This window comes from Aedes albopictus, chromosome 1 (assembly GCF_035046485.1).
Source record: "Aedes albopictus strain Foshan chromosome 1, AalbF5, whole genome shotgun sequence".
Classification (NCBI taxonomy): domain Eukaryota; kingdom Metazoa; phylum Arthropoda; class Insecta; order Diptera; family Culicidae; genus Aedes; species Aedes albopictus.
This window is the reverse complement of record NC_085136.1, coordinates 2,609,124-2,636,498: the sequence shown is the minus strand read 5'-3', so window position 1 is coordinate 2,636,498 and position 27,375 is coordinate 2,609,124. Positions and strand designations below refer to the sequence as shown.

The following is a 27,375-nucleotide window of genomic DNA, read 5'->3' as shown; positions in this document are numbered from 1 at the left end:
TCAGGTTTGTTATATTCCCACTGGATGGCATGCCCTTGTACTATCCAAGAAAGTTTACTGAAATGGTTTTTATTCTGTTGAAACATTCGACGTGAATTTAAAACATACGTTCAGTTGAAACATATGGCTTCTCAAAGTCCTAAAAAACTTTTATGGAATCTATTTTTCACTTTTCAAATATTTGAACAAGATTCGAGGTCCTCTTAACAACCACTATAAAACTAAATTAAAATCATGTGGGTTTTATGGCGGTTATCAGAACCAGAGATGGCATTCCGCACTGAAAATGTGCACAATGCAGCTCATTTTCATATTAAAACCGCGCACACTTGCACTCACACTGAGGAGCATGCCATCCCTGATCAGAACCACAAAACATATCTGACTACAGATGATTTCAATTTGATAATATTTCGAACGTGATTCGATAGGAATGAACGACTCGTTGTCATACAAGTGCACTTTAATATGACGTAAGTGGTAACATTTTTTATTATTCGAAACGTTTCGTCGTTTTAAATCCAACTGAGTTCTCGCTAAGACTATTGTTTGTAGATATATCAATACCTTATGCAAACAGACGCAAACGTTATCGGAAACCAATTCTGTCTTCGCCAACACGAAGAGGGTGCCATTGAAGTAGCCCAATGATTAATGAATGATGCTCGACTACTTTATTGGAATTTCTTGTATCAACGCTGCGAAAATTTCCATTTATTTAAAAGCAATTTGATTGCATTGGCTTAATTGAGTTTCACACCTTTTGCTCTGCCATCGCCTCGTTTGTTCGTTGTGGTCATCATAAATATAGTTGTGGGATGTAGACTTGTGTCAGTTTCTCAATTCAACTCAATGTGACAACTGACACCGGCATCGCATAGCCGGCTTGAACTGAGGGAAAATTCAGGTGTTACGTGGGAAGAGTGAACCAGCATCATCGTTCACCGTTTTGCTAATCCCCCCAAAAACGATTTCTTCTGCCGGCTATAAGCTGCACTTCACGATACTTTCTTTCGTTCTTGAATGAATGAAGGTCAGCATGGGAGACGTAAAGCATCTCATACATGCTAAAAACGAGATCCGTACTAAGGAAAGTGATGTGAGTCCATGAACTGAACAAGCTGACCGGATCCCACTCTGTCGTGGATGCGTAAAAGCTTATTCGATTGTACATGTGAAGCTGTCATAATAACCATTGTCTCAGTTGATTGATGAATGTCTGATATAGTACGTTTTTATGCCACTTTATTTTATCCGGTCTCCGTTTTCGTTTGTTTTGGTTCCATTAACTATGCATGGGGCGATGGTCCGGTTTGTAGTTGAATGGTGATCTTAGCTTAAAAGTTTTATTGATTTTCGGAGTTGCTCGAAGTGTTTGATGACCTAGTATTTATATCTTACTCAAGTTTCCTCGGGTTGGAAATTTTGGTATTCATAATCCTAGACATTTATGCTCAGGTAACCAGTCTATCTTAAATCTGTTATATGCAGAATTAATTGATATAAATGCGACAGATGCTCGTATGATTCATAAAAGAATTTTATTCAGTTAATTAATAGAGTTCCATGATGTTATCAGTTGTATTTGCTATTTTAAAATCATTGAACTAGATGTTTGTTCGTTCATATTGTTATCAAATTTACGCGATTTGTGATGACTAAAATTTTTCTTATAAATGTCTCTTTCAATAGCAAGCCTGTTACTTGCTAACTACCCGTTAAATATACTTACTTTAAATTGTGATCAAAGCGATCGTGATATTAAGACATCTTACTATCTGAGAAAGTTAGCCAAATCTAAGTGTGCATATACCAACGTACGTCTAGTGTGTGAGTTTTACAGCATCTGTAGGGCGTGAAAATTAGAATTGACAATAACACGGTCGTCAGGGAAAATACTAAGCTACAAGGCGATCAAGTTCAAGATATTCACACCGAGCTGGCCGACATAATATGGGTACTATGCCAACAGAAGAACGTCGTCGGACGGTTGTGAAACATGTTCTCTTCCAGTGATGTAAATTCACAGTCGCAGTCGCTGCACAGCTGCGGGTACTAATCGCCGTTTAGATACTCTCCGTTTGTTAGCATGTCGACTGTCAGCGTTTTGTCACTTGTCATCGCCATCGCCGTCCGCATGGCATTTGATCGTGGAAGATCTTACAGAGCGCAAAAATATCTTTCCAAAGCCGATGTCAAAACAAAATACATCGACAAGTTCAACGCTAAACCCAAACAATTATGGCACATTTTGCGACTGCTCCGGTTTTCCTTTTCTTAATATGGAGCAGCGTGTGAACGATCACCGCAAAGGGCGACCGAGACGATACCTTTGAATTCTTTAAATAAGACACATTTTCATTTAGAAGGTACATAAGTACTTAATTCAGATGGTCGGAATATCAGCATTTTTCCTATTTTTATCGAGATTTGCCCATTTGTGTGACCAGCAAACATCTAGGGTAAAAGCATCAGTTTTGGCCAGTTCGGAGTTTTGGCCATAGTGCGGTTTTCAGCCTATTATATTAGCATCTACCGATGCCAATGCCGATTACCATCGTAATAATCGGCATTGGCATCGGTAGATGCTAATATAATATGATTACAGCTGTGAAAATCATAGATTTTGATTAAAAACTAGTCAATGTTACAATTTCCTTCTACACACCAAATTTCGATTTTTCCATCCAGCAAAATAAATTGCTGGAAGGGTATCAGCAAACTATACACACTTATTTCTGAATTGCCTGTTCGGTACTTTTTTGACGAGATTATAACAGCAGTACGATCTCGGTAGTCTCGGTAATCGATTTTACTGAGGTTCATTTTTGCTGAACGAGTTCGGTGCTCAGCAGTTTTAATCTCGTCAAAAAATTACCGAACTCGGTAATCAAAATTAAGTGTGTAGGTTGCCGTAAATGCAGCAATCATAACTGAAGAGCCAGCAAAATAAGACACTGCTGAAACACCAGCAAAAGTGCTGTCAAACACTTAACATATACATGATCACTTTTTGCGCGCCTTTGTCCGAAACACTTCGCAAGTAGAAGGACCTGAGAATTCCCCCAAAAAAGTTAAAAATTTCATCGTATTTACCATTAAGATTCAATGCGCCACTTCTTCGTTGAGCATTCCTTTTGTTTGTGGTAAAGAAACACGGAAATCTTGTTATAAAGAACATTTATTATCAATGTTTATTTAATTAAAAAGAAAAAAGGAAAAAAATCCGGCTGGACTCCACCTCGGACAAAATTGCTGAACGATCAGCAAAACAAGCTGTCAAAACGCATTGCTGAAAACTCAGCAAGAATTATTTTGCTGGTTGGATTACTGGTTTTACAGCTTGTCAAAAACCAGCGAAATATTGCTGGTTCCCAGCGAAATAAAAATAGTGTGTATATAATGCATTTGAGCAATAGTGTGGGTCATCGGAACCGTTTTCTCAGATCAAAGCTTTTTTGGTTCCGTTTCGGGTCCTGAGTATCTGTGCAAAATTTGAGCACGATCGGTTGCGTCCACACTTTGCGCATTGCAATTGAAATTTGTATGCACACCAAATTTTTTGAAACGCTTCCAGCACAAAAAAAATCAGCAAAATAAATTGCTGAATTTCAGCAAATTTTTTGCTAAAATTCAGCACAACGTTGCTGATCAACTGTCAAAATTGCTGGATGGTTCAGCAAGTTGAAAAATAATTGCTGATATTCAGTAAATTCGTATTGCTGAATAAAATCAGCACAAAAAAATCAGCAAAATTTACTGAATACCAGCAAACAAAATTTGCAGTGTGGGATTATGAATGGGAAAACATACTTTTTATTGCATTTTTGTCATAAGTTGAAAAAGTTTGTCAGAAACTTTTTATCCAATACTGTAAAATGATAACCTAGGATGTTCTGAAAGACTTTGTTGAAGACCGCAAAGCGATCCGATGCTTGTGAAAATAGTTATGGCCAACCATCCGCATGCATGTGTATATGTTTTAACATGTAAAGGAATAACAATAGCAACAAAATCATGCTGTTTCGCCAAGCAATGCCAACGCTATAACTTTTTTAATAAGCATCAGATCACTTCGCGGTCTTCGACAAAGTTTTTCAGGACACTCTAGGCTATGTTTTCACCCTATCGGTTACATGGTTTTAGACAATTTCGAGCTTGTTATGAGAGAAATGCAAAAAAGTGTGTTTTCCCATGTAAAACCCCATACAAGCTTCAAACGCGAAGCTGCAAATCGTAGACACAACCGATCGTGTCCAAATTTTGCACACTTATTTGGGTCCTGAAATGAGATCGATAAAGCTTCGATCTGGTGGGATACCATTGAATTTTTCATTTTTCCATATAAACGATGACCCACTCTATTGAGCAATCGTAGCTCGAATCGCATAGACGCGACCTTTTTCAAATGTTTTTGAATGGAATCTATGACAAAAGGTCGAAAGACATAAGGTCGAAGGACAAAAGGTCGAATGGACAAAAGGTCGAATGGAATAAAAGATCGAATGGAACAAAAGGTCGAACGGACAAAAGGTCGAATAGGGTAAAAGGGTAAATAGACAAAAGACAAATTTGAAGACATGAAAAAGTGATCAAAATTTGACAGAAAAACAACAACTAAAATACCGTGATGCCAAAATTATTCAAAAATTTCATAAAAAAACATTATTAAAATATATGATAGGAAAGATAGGATGTCCATAAATAATAGAAAGTAATGTTATTTATTGAAGTTAAATGTGGACAACAATGTTCCTAGAGCACCCTATGGGTAGAAAAAGGATGAATCATTGATTGATATATTGTCATCCGAAACTCCAATCATTACAGCAATTTGCAATGGGTTCGGCATTGCGTCAATGCGGTGGCGCGTTTAATATAGAACGATCGTTGACGTATGTGCATTACCCTTACTATCGCGACCAAATAAATCATAATCGGGATGAAGACCGTGTCGTGTATGTTCATATAACTAGTGGATCATATCATCTACCAAAGGTAGCTCCAAGATCCACACCTTACCCTACCCTACCAGCAAATACTCCTTCCTGAGACAACTGTGGGATGCTGTCGATTCCACGGTTTCTAGTAACAACTTTTGTCGAACTAACATTCCTTCCCCTTTTCCGATGATCGTAAGGACGTGGCCGGTGTTGTTATTGACTTTAAAATATTGAACTCTCGAATTGTGCACATTGAGAGTGTGTAACTAGTCCCAAGCACCATTCATTGGATCTCTGTGCAACTTCGATTGTTCTGGTCAATCACGGAGTAGCAACTACGATATGTACGGTTAGCTTTGCATTGCTTTGCTTTGCTTGTAAGTTTACTACATCTAATTTCTGTAGAACTTTCTGTAAGTTTTGCTTGGGGATTGCCTTTAAAAGCATCTAGTCCAAACTCTGAAATTGTTAGTGGAATTGTAGGTGAAAAATATGGAGTACACTTAATTTATAGGGTATTGGTTCCCTTATTAAGCATGTGGCTCCCATTCTCATCCTACGAAAAACAGAGGATTGAAGCGCTGTTTGTTTTGTTTCTTATTTTTGTATTTTTTGTTAGATGTGAGCTCATATGAAAACAAAAAGAACGGAATCAATCGCTTGTTTTCGAATAGGATTAATATGGGAGCATGAGATTACTGATGGCACACATACACTAATACAATTCCTGAAAGCATCCTTGAATTTTAAGAAATAAAAATTGCATGGCATTCATTGTAAGCCCCATTAAATTTCATTTTTATCAGTTCGCGGCCCACACAAAACCATCAAGAGGGCCACATGTGGCCCGTGGGCCAAAGTTTGATGATCACGGTTTCAATCCAATGAACCGTTATCAAATTATTTTTTTTTTGAGGAAGAAATTTGTTTTTTTTTTGCCTGCTCTAAAAGCTAAGTCAGGAAATATGGTTATTTTTTTGTTGTTTTTTTTAATTGTTCGTATTTCAAATCTCGAGGTCCACTTAGTTGACCTAAAATAGTTATTTATGTAACGAGTTGCTAAAAGTTGATTTTTTTTCAGAACGAGTAGTACATTGCACGAGTCGGCTTGCCGAGTTGGATAATTACGAAGAATGCTGAAAAAATCGAGTTATGCAACGAGTTCCATACAAAATTTTATGCAATGATGTTTTCATTATATAATTCTTTTGAGTTGCATAATGTTCATAATGCAACTCAAATGAACATTATGCAACTATTTATCATTACGTAACTCATTTACGGAAAAAATGGCCATTACGATACCATATATACCATATATGAGTTATATAAAAAAGAAATTATGATACTGAATTGCATAAAAGTACTTTGTTTAAACTTTTTGCGAGAAAAACTACGACATTTTTGTTCAACATAGTCAAAATAAAAAAATAACGGAAAAAAAATGTTTGCAAATCGCTTTACTAGTTTTTGAGAAATCGTTATCACCGCAACGGCACTTTTCAAAAACACCATTTCGACATAATCGCGTTTAAAGTTTCACTCTTTGCCTTGTCCTTATGAATTTGGGATTCTTGTAAATAATTTTTCTAGAAGGTTGCCCAAATTTCACGCATTCTTTTATTCTAAGAGTTCCCCTATCAACTTTCTATCATATCGATTTTATATGTTTTCATTATCTTCCTCTCACATCCCATTCGTCAATTCTTTGACAGCAAACTTTCCTAATAAGTTTCTTGAGGTAGGTCATACGTCACTTGAACCATGCCAACCCGATTATGTTGCCAACCAAACTAGGAAATCCTCAAAGGCTGTTCAGTTCATATTTTGGAAATGGTGTGCTCCCGGTTCCACCAACACTATTGCGGCATAATATATGGAAGTTCCCAATGCTATCTGTGTGTCAACGTATGATGTTATTGAAGCACCACAGGGGAATCAGACAACAGGAAGCAGGCAAACTCCTGCCACCCAATTTTTGAATGCACTTTAGGCATGCAAAACGTTGTGGGTTCATCATAGGCGTGGACAGGGAAGACTAGTGCTGTTACCTTATCGGAATTCAAAAGGTTCTTCTTCTTGACAATGGGACAATGCCTGCTTCTCAGCTTAGTGTTCTATGAACACTTTCACAGTTATTAACTGAGAGCTCCTCTGTCAATGACCATTTTGCATTTGTTTATATCATGTGGCAGGCACGAAGATACTCGATTCCCAAGGGGATCAAGGAAATTTCCTTTATGAAAAGTCCCTGAACCGAACAGGAATTGAACACGTCACCCCCAGCATAGTCATGCTGGATACCCACGCCTTTACAGCTTTGGCTATATGAGATCTAATTTCAAAAGGTTGTATTTGAAAACAAGACAAGACATACTGTTGTAGTGCTTACTCTCCCAAACCCAAGTTATAGTGCTTACTCGAATTAGCCACTTCAATAGCAAGTTTTTACATAAAAAGACGGATATCGAACGTTATCTTTCCTTTTTACAATAAACAAGTAAACACTGGACCCCTCTTGCTTACGCCAGTGGAGTCAAAGAAAAAAACGTGTTCATGAGCAGACAAGCATGAGCTTCAATATGGCGTGCTGATTTGAAATGCTGCGAGTATAAAGTTAACACAATATTTTATGACGTGTAAAAACGTTTACAAAACATATTTTATAAGCCTCTTCTCCGTTCTTCATTCAAGTTTTCTTTTCGATTTCAGCACTCCTTCTTCCGCCTGCAGAGCATTTCTCCGGGCTGCCTCTCCACGTCGCGACTGGCAAGCCTTCTTCGGTTGGTTAAGATTTATTGCTATAGTAGAATGAAAAGATTGTTGTTTATACCTCACCTCCAATTGGGTGCGCAAACCGCAAAAGTAGTTCTTTTCCCTTGTACCAAAGTGTAGGTTCGTTTTTGCATAATTTTATTTTTTATCGATTAGCTGGTAATTAGACCATGCTAAGTCTGGTACTTTTCGAAAAATTGCAAAAATACTTTCGAAACATTTTCCATGTATACAATGTAAATGAACAGAATTATGAAAATTTCGCTAAATACACAAAGCAATAACTGATTGACGCCCAACCAAGCTAGGGGCTTCTGATCTTCGGATCATAAAAACCGGCACCTTGTAGACATGGTCATAACCTGTTTTGCTGATGAAGTTTTTTTTCTCGCTTTTGCTTTTAATTCCACCCAAGTCATGTGGTTCTGTCTAATAGCCAGCCAGTCAGCCCGATTGAAGACTACCAAAGGCAATGGCGTGCAATTTTAAATTAATTTTAAATTTGCCATTTTCTTTTGGTTCGTAATATTCCCGCTTCATCGCCACACCGCACCATCATCGCATTCCCATTGCATGCTGCGGCAACTCTGTGTTCGGTATAAACCCACGTTAACCTAAACGTTTTCTGCGTGTTTCTTGTTGCATGATAATTTCTTGATTTTAGCAGTGGTCAGAAATCTTTGCATTTTGGGGAAAAGAAGGCATCGAAGAACAATTGCTTATTCATGGCGAACGGGGTGGGATGAGTGTTGTTTTGTTTTGCTGTTTCCAACATGCACAGCAAAGTTCGTGATTTGCTTCGTGACCTGTGATTTTTCTTTAGTGCTAAAATCTGTTCATTTAACTAGGTGTTGTTTTGGCTTTATCAGATATCACCGTGGCGTACAATTGCAAAAGAGGAATAATATGAAATATTAGGGCTGTGCCGTTTGAGCACCACGCACAGTGGGACAGAAAGATAATTTTTTAAATGAGGTGTATCGTCTTTAACAAGTTAAATACTATGTTTGTAAATTATTCAACTACTTCAGAAAGATAGGAACATTCAACCTTGCTAAAGAGTCCTAAAAAGTGAAAAAAGTGAAAAATTTGTCACACAATATACATATTCAAGCATTGATTAAAAAAGAAAGCATTTCAATCAATAACAGTGTGAAAGTGCTCAACAGAAAGTTGAAAAGAAGCAAGTCAAATTCCAGAGAGAACGCCAGAATGATAAAGAAAATAATAAAAAGAAAGAAAATAAGAAAAACAATAATCATCTCACATTAGCTTATGCTGCTGATATCAACATATAGCACTAATATTATCAGGACGAGAACAGCTTTCCCGGGAAGCTGACTAGACTGATAAGAGCAACGATGGACGGTGTGCAGAACAGCGTAAGGATTTCGGGTGAACTATCCAGTTCATTTGAATCTCGACGGGGACTACGACAAGGTGATGGACTTTCCTGCCTACTTATTTATTTATTTATTTATTTATTTAGGAGCAGGGAAAAGCCCGCTTGAGTTGAACAAACAACACCGCTCATTCTCAAACGGGCGCAAAACCTCCTCATCTTTTCATATCAACAGATAAATACAATCCAAATGATACCACCTACTATTCAACATCGCCCTGGAAGGTGTTATGCGACGAGCCGGGCTCAACAGCCGGGGTACGATCTTCACGAAATCCAGCCAATTTGTCTGTTTTGCGGATGACATGGATATTATTGCTAGAACATTTGGAACGGTGGCAGAACAGTACACCCGCCTGAAACGTGAAGCAGCAAAGGTCGGACTGGTGGTGAATGCGGCTAAGACAAAGTACATGCTGGTAGGTGGGACTGAGCGAGACAGGACAAGCCTTGGCAGCAATGTTACGATAGACGGTTCCTTGCTAACGGCTGACAATAACGTGAGCCGCGAAATACGAAGGCGCATCATCAGCGGAAGTCGTGCCTACTATGGGCTCCAGAAGAAACTGCGGTCAAAAAAGATTCACCCCGCACCAAATGTACCATGTACAAGACGTTAATAAGACCGGTGCTTCTCTACGGACACGAGACATGGACGATGCTCGAGGAGGACCTGCAAGCACTCGTAGTTTTTGAGTGACGCGTGCTAAGGACGATCTTCGGCGGCGTGCAGGAGAACGGTGTGTGGCGGAGAAGGATGAACCACGAGCTCGCTGCACTTTACGGCGAACCCAGCATCCAGAAAGTGGCCAAAGCCGGAAGGATACGATGGGCAAGGCATGTTGCAAGAATGCCGGACAACAACCCTGCAAAGTTGGTGTTTGCTAACCATCCGGTTGGTACAAGAAGGCGTGGAGCGCAGAGAGCACGATGGGCGGACCAGGTGGAGCGTGATCTGGCGAGTGTTGGGCGTGACCGACGTTGGAGAGCTGCAGCTGCAAATCGAGTATTATGGCGGCAAATTGTTGATTCAGTATTAGGGAAGTGGAACCATCTCGGCAGGGGTCCTATTTTGGGCACTTTTCTGCTATAACTCAGCCAATTCTGCACCAATTGACACAATTTTTGGAACGCGATGGGATACGTATATTATCTAGCCGTGCACAAAATTTCAAGTCAATTGGTTTGGAATTGACTGAGTTATAGCGAAGAGTGCCCAAAATACCGGCCGCTGCCCAAGTGGTTCGCTACCCTATCATGAATTTGATGTTAACTAAATAAATGAAAATTATCAGGAGCTCAACATTAATAAAAATTAACCCTCGAGTGATTGCGCTGTTGTATTTTGTACAGCACGTTGAAAAATAATCTCACTTTTTGTACTCAGCATTGGCGTGGTACTGACGATGATTGTTGCTTGGACCCATTTTTTTTTCTTTTTTTTACGTAATTAAGGTGAAGATATGACGGAGCCATACCTCGAATTTACAAGAGCACAAATCTAAAGAACCGAAGGTTGGTTTGCGCTGAAAAGTTGTTCGATTAGTCACCAGTTGCGGGTCACCAATCGATCAACTTTTCAGTGCAATCCGTCTTTTGGTTCCTCAGATTTGTGCTCTTGAAAGTTCGAGGTGTGGCTTCGTTATATATTTACCTTAAGGCATAGGGTGCCTGTACCAGTTATCGCACTACCCAAGGAAAACAATTTCTACAAAAATAAGAAGAAGACCGACGCATGCCATCGAAATGTCAAATGATTGCTTAATTGTCATACTTTACAGGAAAAATAGAGAAACGAATCCAAAACTACTTTTAGAATTGATTACGGCGTGTGCCAATGATAGGAACCCTGTACCAGTTATGGACACATTTGTTAATTTGGGTTCCACTTCGCACTATTTACATGCATTCCTTATGGGATTAGCCATAACTGGTACACTATGGCGAAATAGGGTGCAAGGAAGCCGAAAAGTTAAGGAGAATGATTTATTTCTATCATAATTTGAGCAAATTGTGAAGTTTAATTAATTTCAACCATCCTTTGTGAACGTGATCTGTTGTTCACGAATTTTTTCTTGTTGATTTGCATCATTAAAGGTTGAAAATCCACTATGGCGAATTTGAGGTACTGTAGCCATAACTGGTACACTGAGCCTATCAGTAGGTCGGCTCTAGAGGCACGTTCTCCTCCATTCGGGAAATTTGTGCCATTATGAGCCTAATGCATCTTTTAAAAATGCGAAGCGGGCCTGGTGGGATGATTGTAGCATAGGCATGTAGGACACGTAGGGCTGGATAGCGATTTGGCACCTCAGCTTCAAAATCATGCACGCTGTAGCGCGCACACTATAGGAGCTGAGGGGCCAAATGCGCTGTAGTTACACGCATGCTCTTTATACGGGAAACATTTTTGCTATTTTTTTTTTAAATTTATTTTTCTCATTCTAAAAAATAATAATAATTCGTACACAAAGGTATCAATATGGTTTTGTAAGGATTCGAAACTAAACAGTAAGCGCAACAAGAAGAAAAATGATACCAGCTTCATAATAGAGTAGTAGTATTGAAGTAAAAAAATCAGGATAACACTTCCGTGCCATAATTTGTCATAAATTTAATTAAACTTCATGACAAAGTCCAATCAGAAGAAATCTTTGAGAAATTTCTACTAATCGGGAAATGAATCATCCATAAATGACGTAGCATTTTAGGGAGGGGAGAGTCTTTGTTTTTGATTCGAACCATATATTAGGTATGGGAAAAAGGATTAAAAGAGGGGGGGGGGGGGCTTCTGTCAAAAATCGGTTAAAATTGCTTCGTCAGTTATGGATGCTCACCGAAGAGAATTTTTAGTCGAACCCCTGGCTGGATTGCTGGTCGCTTAATATGTGTTAACGCGACTGATTGGGAAGTTTCTGACCACCCATCTGACCACCAACAAAACTTTATGGAATAAAGGACGTTTTAACAGAAGCTCTTGAGGAGTTTTTAGCAGAAATCCAGGATGAGTTTTTTGTTAAATTTTTGATATTATGTCATGGAGTTTGCTTAGAAATTTTTAAAACATCTTTGGCGAAAAACGGACGAATTTCATACGAATTCTTACAAAAAAAGCGAAATAATTTCAACATTTTCAAGAAATATTGAGGAATTCAACCATTTTCCTTCCAAATTTGAAACGAAGCTCTTCGAAATAATCCGAAGCTCTCTTTTAAACGAAATAATAAGAGTTCTTCTAAAAGATTTTTTTCCGCAAATTAAAAACCCTGTACTTGCAAAAAAAATAAAAATGAATTCCGTTAGAACATCATATTATTTAAAGATTTTTTTTTTAAAATTACTCAAAAAAAATCTTCTAAAATTTCCGACAGAAATAAACAAAAATAGTTCTGCAATTTTCCTAAGATTTGCAATTCTTCTAGCTCTGTGAAGAGTTCTCCAAAACGTTTTCATGGTTTTCGTCACTGTTTTAGTAGGAACTTCTCGACTTTACTTCTATCAGATTTTTGAAGATATTCTAGGTTCTTGTAGATGATTTTTTCCAGGCGTTCCGCCACAAGACTGACTGAGTAAAACGGAATGAAGTTAATGAGCTTTGAAAACAGAAGATTACTAGTAGTTAAGTTTTGTTTATGATAAAAATCAAATCAAGAAAAAAAAAAGAAAAAATGCAAGATATATTTTTCTTTTTTTTTGGTTTCATATCTTGACTCGTGAAGTGATACAGGGGATAGACAAAATGATCGGGACAGGCAAAATTTTCACATTTCCAAAAATGTCCAATTAGCTGTAACTTTTATAAAAATGCATCAAATATTCTCAAATTTTCACTGTAAGTTAATCAACTAGTTGTGTATCAGTGGACAAAATTTGGAAAAGATCGGGCTATTCTGCACGAAGCTATAAATATTTTAGAAAAATGTAGAAATATCCGATAGCCAACTTCGAGCTGTTATATATCTGGATTCAATAGACCAAATGCAATGAAATTTTGTCCATTTATGACTTACATAATGAGCTCTGAAAATCGTTTGACTCAACTTGAAATTATTAACAAGTGAAAAAGTTATAGCGGTTTCATTAATTTTATGATGTTTTAGTGAATAGCTCTATTTTTAATATACACCTCATTATTTTTCCAATGAATTGCCGGCTATGATGTTACTTTTTTTCAAAACGTATTTGTATTCAAGATAATTAGAGGGAATTTAAATGAACTATGAATAGCATCTTGAATTTTGAAATGGTGTTGAAATTAAAGAAAATTTGGTGGTTTATTAGGAAAAAAAATCAAATCGTTATAACTTTCTTGCGTGTTTAGAATTTTAAGTTGAGTCAAAAAAATTTCAAAGCTCATTATATAAGTCATAAATGTTCAAAATTTTATTGCATTTGGTTCATTGAATCTGGAGGTATAACAGCTCAAAGTTGGCTATCGGATAATTTTACATTTTTCTAGAATCTTTATTACTTCGTGCAGAATTGTCCGATCTTTTCCAAATTTTGTCCACTGATACACAACTAATTGATTAACTAACAGTAAAAAATTGAGAATATTTGATGCACTTCTCGAAAAGTGACAGCTATTTGAAAATTTTTTGAGAGGTGAAAATTTTGCCTGTCCCGGTCATTTTGACTATCCCCTGTATGTAGTGGTGGCCCCGGAAATGTGGAGGCCAGGGTGCATGGCTTCCCTTCGCTCTTCAAATCCGGCCCTGCCAAGATTCGATCTCAGAATTCTACCTCCGAAGAACTTTTGGGTTCTTCCTTCGGAACGAAAGACATGCCGTGCGTTTCGAAATGAGCGAGCTTGGCGTTAAAGAACTCATTTATAAGGGTAAGAAAAATCCAATTGAATGTCATTTGCTATTTTTTTCGTCATAATAGTCCTAAATAATGGTATTGGTACTACCACCACTACTGGAGCATTTACCCTAATCAACATTAGCTACGTTTTGAAAATTACGATACTTGTGCTCTTGACTACGTCTGGACGTTAGTAATCCTATTTCACCACAAAGTTTAGTATATCCATTTCATTTAAACCAGTTCGCAACCCTTAAAATTTGCTTTAACACGCAACATTTGCCAATCTTTTTTTTCTCATGTCCTGCGTACCTACACGATAGACATTTCTTTGAACTGGCACGTTCCGTGAGTGAGCCTCTAGCATGGAAAAGGGGGAACGAAATGCTTAAATGAATCCAATGGGACTTTGGGAGTTAGTGGTAAAACACCTCAAGGGCAACACTTCCAGCAGGTTAAGGATCAGCAATAATGGAATACGATTGAATAATGTCATAGGGCTGAAAATGTGGCATGGGATTTATTTATTACTTTTCTCAGCAATATACTGACCGTTCGATGAAAAATACAATCATGGTAGCAGGAAAAAGGAAAGTTTCTTGTTTAAGATCTTCGTCAATATATTCTCAGTATCGGCAATTATCACAAAAAGTGGAACATCTCGATCACTTATATTTAAATTTTCCCAAAAGCGTAGTGCTTTTGAAATCTTCCTCCGTTGGCATGCAAAGTCTACCATTCAGCATATGACATTATACAAACAAGGACGAAAATATGCCGTCCTCAAATTACAACCTACGTCTCTTATCTTCCATGTAGTACCTACTGGCGGCTATATTTCAGTTCGTTCCCTGGGTTTCGAGCGCTGCTTTTCGATAATTTGGAAAATTGTGCAGCCTCTGTAATGACGCAAAATTGGATGCTCCGTGAAAGAATGTAGCACAAGACAGAAATGCGCCAAGCATACGCTCTGACTTAAAATTTTCCTCGTCGGTCCAGCCGCCAGTGATAACAACATCGGTTGCGATCTTTCTCTGAGCTGTTTTTAAACGTATGCGTGTATATGCAGTCATGCAATTAAAGTTCATTACAAATTGCAGGTTGCATATAATGGCGTTCACATGATATCGGCGAGCTACGAGGATTTAGTACTCAAAACATTCGGCAAAACCCCTACCCCGAACAATAGTTTACGGATGTCGAAAGAACAAAGCTTTGATTTAAGGAGGTCATTCTCGGGTGCAGTCCACCTTCCACCACAATAAAAGATCGTTGAACCCGGTAGAGGCAGATCAAAAACTTATTTGGGAATTCCATAGTATGGATTGATCATATGCAATACATAAATTCATCGCCTGATGCTGATGATAAAAATTTGAAACATATTCATGCGACATCATTAATATTAATAATGATAACATGACGTATTTCTCGTCGCATCGCATGTACAAGTGCATAAGCTGCATGCAACGCAACCTGCTTCTCGCAACCGTACGGCATCTGCAGCACCGGTCGCTCTAGAAAAACGGAATCTGTTTTGCACAACAATTGCGATTCAAATTCGTATCGATTCACTTTGAGAAGCACGAGGGAAGACAATTTCGATGACATGTAAATAAAATCATAATGTTTGCTTCTTGTTCATTTTTCGAGAAGAGAAATCAAACAAGTGGATGCAGCTTTGCATAACCTTTTGTACACATTCATAAGGTGTCAATAAATAGACGCACTTCTACCTCGAAATCGTTTTTTTCGTCGTCGTATCATCATAGGGTTGTTTGACTGAGTAGAGCAGGTGGATCGAGGGCAGAAAACCGCTTGATACATTGTAGCCCGTATGACACGGTGAGCTAGAATATTCAAGCGTAACGAAACAGTTAGCAACGCCAAAGGTTTATTTACATGCTAGGGACAACGCAGTCGGCAGCTTGATGGCATTTAGCTTCGATTCTATTTGGTGATTTTCAGAAAGTGGTTATTCAGCTCTGTTTCCCTCAAAGCGAAATTAGCCACAAATCATTCCTTCTTTGCAGTAAAGTATCTAAATTTTCTACAGTAGAACAAAAGTGTTTGCTCTGCTTTACGGATTCCAGCCAGTTGTTTACATCGAATTCATATTTCTGTTTGTTTTTTCATCAATTTTCACTTCCTAAGCCGAACCTTTCAAAGCGTTGGACATAATGCGGTAATTCCTCTTTCGTAGCACCTTATGCAGCATGAAACATGCTCTAGTTTCCGTGCCATGTGGATAGTGGATCACCGAGCGCAAAACGAAAGGCATGTGCTACTGACAGAAGGTGTGAAGTGATTAGATGATTAATTTATTGTTTGTTATGCACGCGCTTGATTGAAATATATCTTGTTTGAAGAATTAAGAGCGTTTATCTCTTCACCTAAACAGATTTTCCGCAGACGGCTGATGGGGTTTGTTGGAAGACTTTTGAAATCCGTTCACGGGCATCATCTTGTGAATGTTTGGAATCATAGTGAAGATTTTGTGCGCGCTAAAAATAATAACCATGTGAGAGCAAACGAACTCCAACAGCGAAAGTGGATACAAAGGACCGGAAAAGATGCTTAAATGCGTTTAGAGCTCAGTGTGATGAGATTTGACTGTACGAGCAATTATGATGTTACTTACTTTGCCCGATATGCACTCGTTTCATCCATGGATAGATTTGTGGTGGGCCTCCACTCTTTTTGCCTCCACTTCCGCCACCTTGTGAGCTACCTCCTTCGGTACCACTATCATCGTCACTTGCGTCGGATTCATCACCTTCAGGGCTTCCCAACGGTAAATTCACTTGGTTCACTGGGTTACGATTACTAATATTACTGCTGTTGTTGTTTGTATTACTTCCACTGACCGACGTAGCAGCGCTGGTAGATTTCATTGTTCGTGACACATTTTCAACTACAGAGCTAGGTGACAACTTCGGTGAAATGTCCGGTCGACTTCCGTTTCCTCCTCCTCCTGCACTGTTGCTAGAACTTGCCGTGCTCAGATCTTGCGGACTTGTCGTACTATTATTATTGCTACTATTACCTACGTTTGTACCTGCACTTGTGCCGTCACTGGCGTATTTACAACTTTGAGAATTTAGGCTGGACTGCTGTTGTTGTTGCTGTTGGTTCAGTAGAAACTTTTGTGGCTGAAGTTGTGTGTAGTCAACCATTTCATTGGATTGATGACCACTGCCGGTACTAGCTGCATTGACATTACCCGGTCCTGCTGCCAGGGGGTTGTACGACTGAGGATTTGAGTAGTGCGCTTGATGCGGTGTGCCAGGGTACAAGTTAGGGGTATAGGCCGAGGGTGGAAAGTATCCATCACTTTGGCCACTACTACTGCTTGCTGGAGCATTGTTAGGATTCGGAGCACTGTTCGGATAGCATGAAGCCAGCGAGTTCACGAACTGGTAGGAAGACATCACAAAATTATTGGCATCCATGTTGTAAGACCGTCAATGCCCAAGATCATTCACCTGAAAGTAATATTAGAACATACACAAAATAGAAACAGGTTGACGCTATATCGATTTATAGACTGTAGTGAAATTCATGGAATAAATAGACCACAAAATTGGGTTATAGATTATAACCAGTATACCTTTAAAATAGAATTACTTGCATAATGGTTCAATTCCATTATAAAATCTATTCTAGTAGGATCGGTTTCAGAATTTTGAGTTGTGGAATGTTTCAAAGTTTTTTCACTTGTTTCGCGCTTTGCAAATGAATTCTGAATCTTGTTAGCTAGAGGTGTTTACAACTAAAAATACTGAACAAAAGAAATGCTTTTCATTTTCATTTATTAGCTGTCCATAGCACGGATAAAAAGTAAGCTTTCGAAAATGACACTTCCTGGAATGGTAAATCGCCGGAACATGATTTCAATAACTTTAAGAAGAAAGTTATATTTCCTTCCGTTTGAAAGGCATTCCTCCACGAGTATCTTCTGAGAGTTTTTTTCAAGAATCCTTAAGAAGTCTATTTTGGGATACTTTTAGAAAATCTAGTGGAATATTTCTATGCTATGGAATAGTCTAGATATCCCCTCTGGGTTAACTGAGACACCTTCTTCTAATTCTTTAAAGAGTTGATTCTGAGACTCATAGAGTAGGGTGGGGCTTATTTTGCAAAATCTCTCCGGGATATGGTTTCTCAAGTGGAAAGTTATCTGCTGATCGAAATAAAAGAGCTGTGCAAAAATGAGCGATTTCGGATTTTGGGCTTTTTTGACTGCTAGCCATTAAGCATGGAAATATTTTTTTAACCAATCGAAGTATAAATTGATCAATCAACATCTAAATTAATAACTCATGTATTTTTTTTTTACCAAATCGAATTTGATAGTTTTAAGCGATTTAAGTTAGGTATGATATTTCCCATACAAGTTACCCTCCAAAAGTTGCATGTAAGTTACTGGCATAAAATGCTTAAATCTGTCAAATTTGATTTGGAAAAACGAAATATTTTGCATGAATCATTAATTTAGATGTTAGATGATCAATTTATCCTTTGATTGGTTAAAAAAAATATTTCCATGCTTAATGGCTTGCAGTCAAAAAACCCCAAAATCGTATATTTTGCCCTATAAATTGAGGTATAGCTCAAAACTGTCACGTACTGGAGCAAATCTGAGCCCGGATTCGGATTCAGCGGCCCAAAATCTGTCAGAGACACATAAGTTTGCTCTTGAGACAAAAAAATGTTGCGTTGTGTAATCAAATAATAATAACTGACATTGTACCGCAAGCAAAGCAGCTGATAAGGATGGTATCGCAGCTGAACTCATCAAGATGGGCCCAGAAAAGTTGGTCACCTGTCTGCATCGGCTGATAGTCAGGATCTGGGAAACCGAACAGCTACCGGAGGAGTGGAAGGAAGGGGTAATCTGCCCCATTTACAAGAAAGGCGATCATTTGGAATGTGAGAAGTTCAGGGTGATCACTTTTTTGAATGTTGCCTACAAAGTGCTATCCCAGATCATCTTTCGTCGTCTGTCACCTAAAACGAATGAATCCGTGGGAAGTTATCAAGCCGGTCTCATCGACGGCCGGTCGACAACGGACCAGATCTTTACCGTACGGCAAATCCACGGCAATGCCGTGAATACCAAGTCCCAACGCGTCACCTGTTCATCGACTTCAAAGCGGCATACGACAGTATCGACCGTGCAGAGCTATGGAGAATTATGGACGAAAACGGCTTTCCTGGGAAGCTGACTAGACTGATTAAAGCAACGGTGGATGGTGTGCAAAACTGCGTAAGGGTTTCTGGTGTACTATCCAATTCATTCGAATCTCGCCGGGGACTGCGACAAGGTGATGGACTCTCATGCCTACTCTTCAACATCGCTGGAAGGTGTGATGCGACGAGCCGGGCTCAACAGCCGGGGAACGATTTTCACTAAATCCGGACAATTTGTGTGCTTTGCGGATGACATGGACATTATTGCCAGAACATTTGGAACGGTGGCAGAGCTGTACACCCACCTGAAACGCGAAGAAGCAAAGGTCGGACTGGTGGTGAATGCCTCAAAAACAAAGTACATGCTGGTAGGCGGAACCGAACACGACCGGATCCGTCTGGGTAGTAATGTTACGATAGACGGAGATACTTTCGAGGTGGTGGAGAAATTCGCCTACCTCGGATCCTTACTGACGGCTGACAACAACGTGAGCCGTGAAATTCGGAGGCGCATCATCAGCGGAAGTTGTGCCTACTACGGGCTCCAGAAGAAACTGCGGTCGAAAATGATTCACCCACGCACCAAATGCGCCATGTACAAAACGCTAATTAGACCGGTGGTCCTCTACGGGCACGAGACATGGACCATGCTCGAGGAGGACCTGCAAGCACTCGGAGTTTTCGAGCGGCGCGTGCTAAGGACGATCTTCGGCGGTGTGCAGGAGAACGGTGTGTGGCGGAGAAGGATGGAGTACGAGCTCACTGCACTTTACGGCGAACCCAGCATCCAGAAAGTGGCCAAAGCCGGAAGGATACGGTGGGCAGGGCATGTTGTAAGAATGCCGGGCAACAACCCTGCAAAGCTGGTGTTTGCAACTGATCCGGTTGGCAGGTGGAGCGTGACCTGGCGAGCATTGGGCGCGACCGAGGATGGAAAGCGGCAGCCACAAACGCGGCGCGCTTTTAAGAAAGAAAATACTCCGTTGAGCGCCCATTCATTGATTTACGAGAATCAGATTCTAAGTTCATCAAAACCCCTATTTACGCCAGCACTGTTATCGCTGAACCAATGATGCTCTAATTACATCTCTCCGTTACTATACATTTCCCACGCCATTGTGCTTGAAACACTCACCATAATTTTCTTTTCATTACAGCTGTTGAGCTAAATGAGTGTTCGACCAGCAATATTATCATTCTGTTTGACTACTGTTGAGAATAAAAACAATCTGGCAAGGAGACAACATGCTTTTCAAACGCTCAGAATGACCTTTGGTTTGTTCCTAGTGAAATCATCGAATTGTGAATTTTCTGATCATGCTTGTTTAAAACTTTGGTGAAGTCTTGCATAAACCCAAGGCAAGTATTTTTTTTATTTTTTTTTCATCTCGGGCTACCGCTTTACCGCTCTTCCGAAGAATAATAAATAAATAAATGAAGAACTCACATTTTGTGAGTTTGTCAGGAATGGGAATCGATCGCAGGTCCTCGGCGCGATAGTCACGTGGTTTAACCATCACAACAGGTCTGTTCCAAAAAATGCTATTGTTTTTCCAAGGCCCAAAACAACAAGGCATTCAAAAAATTGGAATTACTTATGTTTTGGGTTTATTTAACTCAGAAGTAGGTGTATCGATTATACAACTTTTGACCCATTTACATGTAAAGCCAATTCTGAATAATTAAAAAATCCAACATAAATACACATTTTATGTTCAATCCAATACTTTTCGTCCACTTTATCACAATTTCTCCGCACTTATAAAACAGGCCAAAGTCTCCACGTCCACCCAATGTGTATGTGTGGATATTAATTTAAGGAATCTGATGCGTCCGACAGTAGGAAAGCAACACAATAAAAACACGATGCTGATAATATCCCTTTTCATTTCAAGGGTTTACCAGCTCGCAAGCAAGAAAACAGCGGTCAAAGAATGAAGAAACCTGCAATTTTGAGCCAATGAACAATTTAACCCTTTGGCGTTGTGCACCAATGTGCGGAGCAACGAACGACATAAGGACGCCTCTCCTCGAGCTCGATCATCAAAAGAAACATGGCCAAAAATTTTGCAGTTAGCTGTTTCTGGTTTTTGCCTTCTGAGGACCTTGAAGGCACAATAACTGCTGATATAAAAAGAAACCCAGCATGCAAGCGTCGTCGGCGCACCGATAGCAATGAACTTTAAATGGGCGTTGGAGTCAACAGTGAAGACTCACCTCTTCGATTGATATTAGATGGTGGAAACGCGAAGGACCTAGAACTGGTTTACACCATACAATGTAGGAGAAAAAATAATGTGTATTCACGTAGCATTCTGGACAGTGACATTTATTCAAAGCACAATTTTTGGATTGGCATGCAGTCATTCAAATCAGAAGGAAACAGATTTTGTCTATTATCCGACGTTTCGGCGCAATTTCTCGGACAATTAGATGAATTCACGAACATTTTGAAGTTTACCTAGAATTGTTTCAGGAAGCAACAAGTCTCACCAAAAATATATTGTCTGGGTCTGAAATATTTGTTGTTTTTATTTATGTGTATTTTAACTAAAAGCAAATTCTTCACTTAGACCTAAAATAAATTACCAGCTGTGAAATACTAGCGAAACTACATTCAATAACCACATCTACAAAAGTTTTTCCACGTCCAATAATAACGTAGTGGTGTAATTTCCCCAACAGGGGAGGAAAAACAACCACATCCAGGCTGCTGTCGCGAACGGAGTTAGGGAGTAGGGGAACAAAGCCCAAAACGCCAAGATGGGGTAAAATGGCCCAACTCATAAAATCATTCCTGAATGGGACTTGATAGTGAATGGTGTCAAGATATGTTTGCATCGAACATTCTTCTAAAAGCTAGGCCACCAAACCCACCGAATTTTTTTTGGTTTCCCAATGAAAATTGGCAACTTCCGGTTTTTCGTGCTTGCAATTAAGGTTGTCTGGTGATTTTATTACCAGCCAAGTGTTTCCAACGAGATAGAGGCACACATGGAGACGCATGGTTGTTGATGTCTACGCTTTCCATGTTAGGGGTCATTCAAATATTACGATCATCGTTTTGCGGGGAGGGGGGTAACACTCCATTTATTAAGTATACGAAAAAAGCGGGACAGAGGGTGGAAAAGGAGTCGGAAATGCCCGAAAACTGATGGACGTAATTTTTGAATGTTTTCATGAAGTGGCATCTTACCCCATGGCAGATGGTCGTTTTGCACCACTTCCGTTTTACGGATCAGTTTTTAAAATCGCTAAAAATCTATGAAAATGCAATAGTTTAGTGAATAGTTTTGCTGAAATATCGAGCAAATATTGTCTAGTTACTGTTACCATTTTGAAAGCCTAACAAATGAGGCTAATTATCATTGAAAACTATGAAAGTTTGAAAAATGGCATTTTACCCCACTTGACCCTAACCCTTGCTCCAAACTTAGGAAAGAACGCCGAAAGTATGAATATTGTTTTTTTCTTCGGACAGTATTTTACTAGATTTTCGATATTTTTTCCAGAGAATTTCTTTTAAACCGGTTACTTTCATAAACTTTGTTAGGTATTTTTGGTCGGCGTTAATTCAGAGAGGACCATGTGTCTTTTTCCTAATTTTGAAAAAAAACGACTTTAAAGTTTAAGTAAAGAATTAGCATTAATTAAAATACACAGAAATAAAAACCAAAAAAAAAAGACTTCAAAGTTTATTACTCTGTAAATTTTTAGTTTTTCAACTATTTTTTTTTTTTGAATTTTTTGTCATAAATCTTAATAACTAGTCATCAAAGCATCGCTCTATATCAATCACGAAAAAACTTAAAATAAAGCTTAGAACCGAACAATTTGCTTAGTAATTGAGTGTACTTGATCAACTCTGTCTGAACAATTTTGAAAAAAAAAAAAACACAACCACAAGTTTTTACATATTTGATGGAACACTAATTAACACAACCGCGGGCGGTCAATCATGATCATGATCATGATCATTTGATGGAACACTAATTAACAAGAAGGGCAACAGTTATCGGGAGTGATGTATATGTGAGCTGAAAGTTTTAAATTTGGTATTTCTGTTATTACGTTGAAGATAACATTTTCCAATTTTTTTGTTCAGTTAGAGTGGACCAAGTACAACTGTACAATATCACATGAATTGTCAATTAATGATCACATTTATCAAATTATGAACGTGTTTTCATGGTTTGGTTTTTTTTTAAATATTGTGGTTACACAGTTCATAATAATTTATTTAGAGGACTGGCATTTTTCAAACATTCGTTCATACAGTGTGAGCCAAGTACAATTCTGGTAAAATAAACTTCTCCATAAAACGAGTTATGGTACATTATATTTATTATAAATAAATTATATTCGTTATAAACAAACAGGCTATAAACAAACGTACTTTGATATAAAAATTTGAACTTGTTTTTCTCAGAAACACATGGTCCACTCTGTCTGCACGCAAAATGCCGGAAATGCTTCAACACGATGATCTGTAAAATTCGATAGTTAACAGAATAAATTGAATTTGTTATCTTGATCTATAATAATTAGAAAATGTTTTGAAGAGTTATTCAATTCAGACACATATTGCACTTCGATGATGAATTATTTTGACTATTGGATTCAAACCAACATATTTATTTTTCAATATTCTTGACATCAAGCATTTGGTCCACTCTGACTGCAGACTTTTATCGATTTTCGCAGATTAATCAAAATAAAATTGTGCTTTTACTTTTGTTAATTGTGACATTAAGCAAATCGGGTTCAAGTGCCATGTAGCTTAATTCTTGATGAAATACCCTAAAAATCTTATTTTCATCAATTTTGTTATTTGGTCCCCTCTGACTTAACGCCGACCTAGTTCAGATTCATCGTATTTGGCTCCAGAAAGGATTTGATTTTAAAAATACTACTTGTTTCTAGTTTTGCTACCAGAACTTTTCCCAGATCTTGACGGGATATAACTGTAAAGTTTATACCAAAAGTGGGTCGTCTCAATCCATCTAAACTGCTTAGAAAGCATTGTCGAATTGCCTTTCAAGTATGAACCAATCTGGAAAGTCCACAATGACTCCTGTTTACAAAGTTGTTGACGATATCGAGAAAGCATTTACTCAAAAACAATCTTGTTTTGGCGTTTTCCTAGTTAACAAGTGTGCTTTCAACCTTTCTAATGCATCACGTTGTCAGCAGTTCGCTGACGTAGGGCATGGTTTTGGTAAAAAAAAAATGACCTCAATAAACAAGACGGGTTAACAATGTGTCAAATAGTCCATTACGAATTAAATGGAATGGCGATATTCGGAATCGCTACAAAAAAGACATCATAACCCAATCCATGGAAGGGTACCATCACCATTCAAATTTTCAGAAAATTTCAATTCGAATGAGACATTGGTCTTCTATCAGAGCAATTTTGCTCGGTGAGAGGATATTATTTGACCACATTCCCTTGTTTGATTCAAAGGCATTGTTCTGGACTTCCTTTCACGAGTGAAGAATGTGTTAACCTTCCGTAAGTCGCTCGGTTGATCACTACCGCCAGCAGTACGCTGATGCTGTTGTACAACATGCAACAGACAACAGCAAGATCTGGAAACTGGAAGTTGAAGTTAGTTTCAATAAAGTTGAAAGGGCTTCGAAACGGTGAGTCGATAAGGAGATCGTCCAACATACAGTGTATCAAACAGTTGTCCGAACAGCATTTTTTTCGTCAAATTAATTTTTCATTCAAATGTTCATAACTTTTTCATACGTCAATCAAAATTTTAACCCATCATAAACCATATATTGAGGCTCCATTGGTCAAATTTCGAACGAGATTGAATAAGTTTTCTGAAAGTTATACAACTTTTAGTAAAGCTTGATGGTTTATTATACAAAATTTCAATACTCTATATCTCAAAGAATTTTGCATAAATTATTTTCAAACTTTTTTGAGGAAACTCTAACACATTCTGAGCATATACAGTTTTTTTTTATATTTTTTAGTGAATATAAAACCTCACACAAAGCTGAGTATGATAGCCTCATGTATAATCTGTAACAATGAAAATGAAAAAGTTTCATAAAGTACATATTAAGATATAATATTTTAAAAATGTGTTCAAAAATCTGATAAGTTCTACGAAAAGTTCTATGTTTTTCTGGAAAGGAAACTAATTCGATCTAGCTCAAAATTTTACCAATGAATTTTTAATATATTATGTATGATTAGTCAGAATTTTAGCGTTTTTAAATGACGTATAAAAAAGTTATGAAAATTTGAATGAAAAAATGTTTTGATGAAAAAATTTCTGAACGGACAATTGTCTGATACACTATAGCTCTGGCACTCACAAGTATTCGAGGCAATAACGCTCCCCGACATCGAGGAGTTGGTTTCCTAGCGACCAGGCTCAGGTCGTGCTTATCCAGATGAAGCTAATGAATGAATAGTTACTGCCAGATTCGTAACCTCACAATAATCTAAGGTTATGCACCGACCGATGCTGGAGAGCTACAGGATAAGGAGAATTTCTACAGTGCGGTTTTGATGTCCGGAATAATATTGCGTCTGACCATCACCTTCTAATCGACGAGATTCGGGTACGCGTTGCTTGAATCCAGCGGCAGGAGGAAAAACTCGGACGACGTTTTACTACACGCCGAATAGAAGATCCAGCTATGGAGAGATCGTTTGTTGACGAACTTGGATCCCGAGCAGTGGATGTTCCGGAAGGTGGCAGCGTAGAAGAGCGATGGACGACCATTAAAAATGCATTCATTAAAATCAGCGAGAATAACCTGGATGAGCAGCGTACTCAGCGAAAAGAGTGGATTACTGATGAAACCTGGCGGACGATTGAGGAACGCAGAGAATCAAAGGCCACCACGATAGAGCGGGCAAGAGCCAGAGCAGCTGAATACGAGTCCCGTCAACGGTATTCGCTTCTAGAAAAGGAAATTCTGGTGTAGATGGGACAAGCGAGCGTGGGTGAACTCCTTGGTTGACAAAGGGGAGAAATCCGCCACAACCGGCGATATCCACCTGGATTGAAATCCGGCAGGACATCGCAGCAGAGGCAGAAGATAATGGAGTGATATCAAATATTTTAGCTACGTCATTCCCAACGTTGGTGGTTAAAAATACTAAAACACTCACACCTTCATGATCTGCTCAATTACAATTACACAAATTCTGAATCTTCGCTTATAGTGAATATCAAAAAAATCCTATTCCAAATATCCAACTCCATGACACCTATGGGGCGTCGGTGAGTCGCTGGTCTCTCGTAAAGAAGGTGTCATATCATCACAACCTTTCCTATCCTCGTAACAGAGAAGATGGACGTGGCCGGCAATGGAAGTTTTCATGTCTTTTCTACTATAACCTACGATTCGAACTTTCCATATGCAATCTACGAATTACTCCTTTACAACGCAACGCAACGCATAGATATAAACGCGCAAAATATTACAATTTTCATTTTTTCTGATATAAAAATAAGATTCTACGTACAAGTTTCAATGAAAAAATGATTCATATTTTTTTCCTACATACATACATACATACAGTTATAGAAAATTCAAAAAATAAATAATTAATTAAATAAATTAACCTTGTTGAATATTATTATAGACTGCCTGAAAATCGACATATCAGAGAAATAATTAATCCTCTTTTGCTAAAAACTGGAAACAGTAAAAAAACTCGAATAACATTTCACAATATGTAACTTAAGTATGATTGCAAGTAGGACAAAAACACTAAATAGTTTTGTAAAATCTACTTTTGATACAAAAAAAATCAAAAAGTGGCTTTGCTTGATTTAAAATTTGATAAAAAAAAATGAATTCAATAAAAAATAGTTAGAAACATTTGACCATCCTGGGCTTGGTAAATTTTCTGGCTAAAAATCAGCTTCCTTCAGAAAAATAATAAAAAAAATTGAAAGATAAGCTTTTTGAAAAATGATATTATAAGACATCTAAATATTACTCACAGTGTATTTTATATATAATTCCTTCAAATATCCTCAAACATCTTCGAAGACATCATTTCAATCTAATAGTTATGCGTAGGATTGACGAAATCCTGCACTTGAAGTCAAAAATTCATTTTTCGTGTTTTGGAATGGAAATGCTCTATTTGGTTATATGGAATGAAAATAGGGACCCCTATAGCCACAGCTACAAAGGCGTGGGTATTCAGGATGACCATGCTGAGGGTGACGGGTTCGATTCCCGGTCGATTCAAGAACTTTTCGTAAAGTA

The 27,375-nt window shown here is 38.3% G+C and overlaps 1 protein-coding gene across 2 annotated transcripts in view; it reads right to left on the bottom strand.

Moving 5' to 3' along the window:
* The window catches only part of LOC109406962 (homeotic protein Sex combs reduced), a 40,847-nt gene that overhangs the window by 7,302 nt on the left and 6,170 nt on the right, over nt 1-27,375 (bottom strand). For both annotated transcript variants that reach the window (XM_019679972.3, XM_062842885.1), the window contains exon 2: nt 16,568-17,411. In XM_019679972.3, coding sequence (XP_019535517.1) covers nt 16,568-17,378 — 811 coding nt within the window. In that variant the 5' untranslated portion in view covers nt 17,379-17,411. The remainder of the gene's footprint in view (nt 1-16,567; nt 17,412-27,375) is intronic.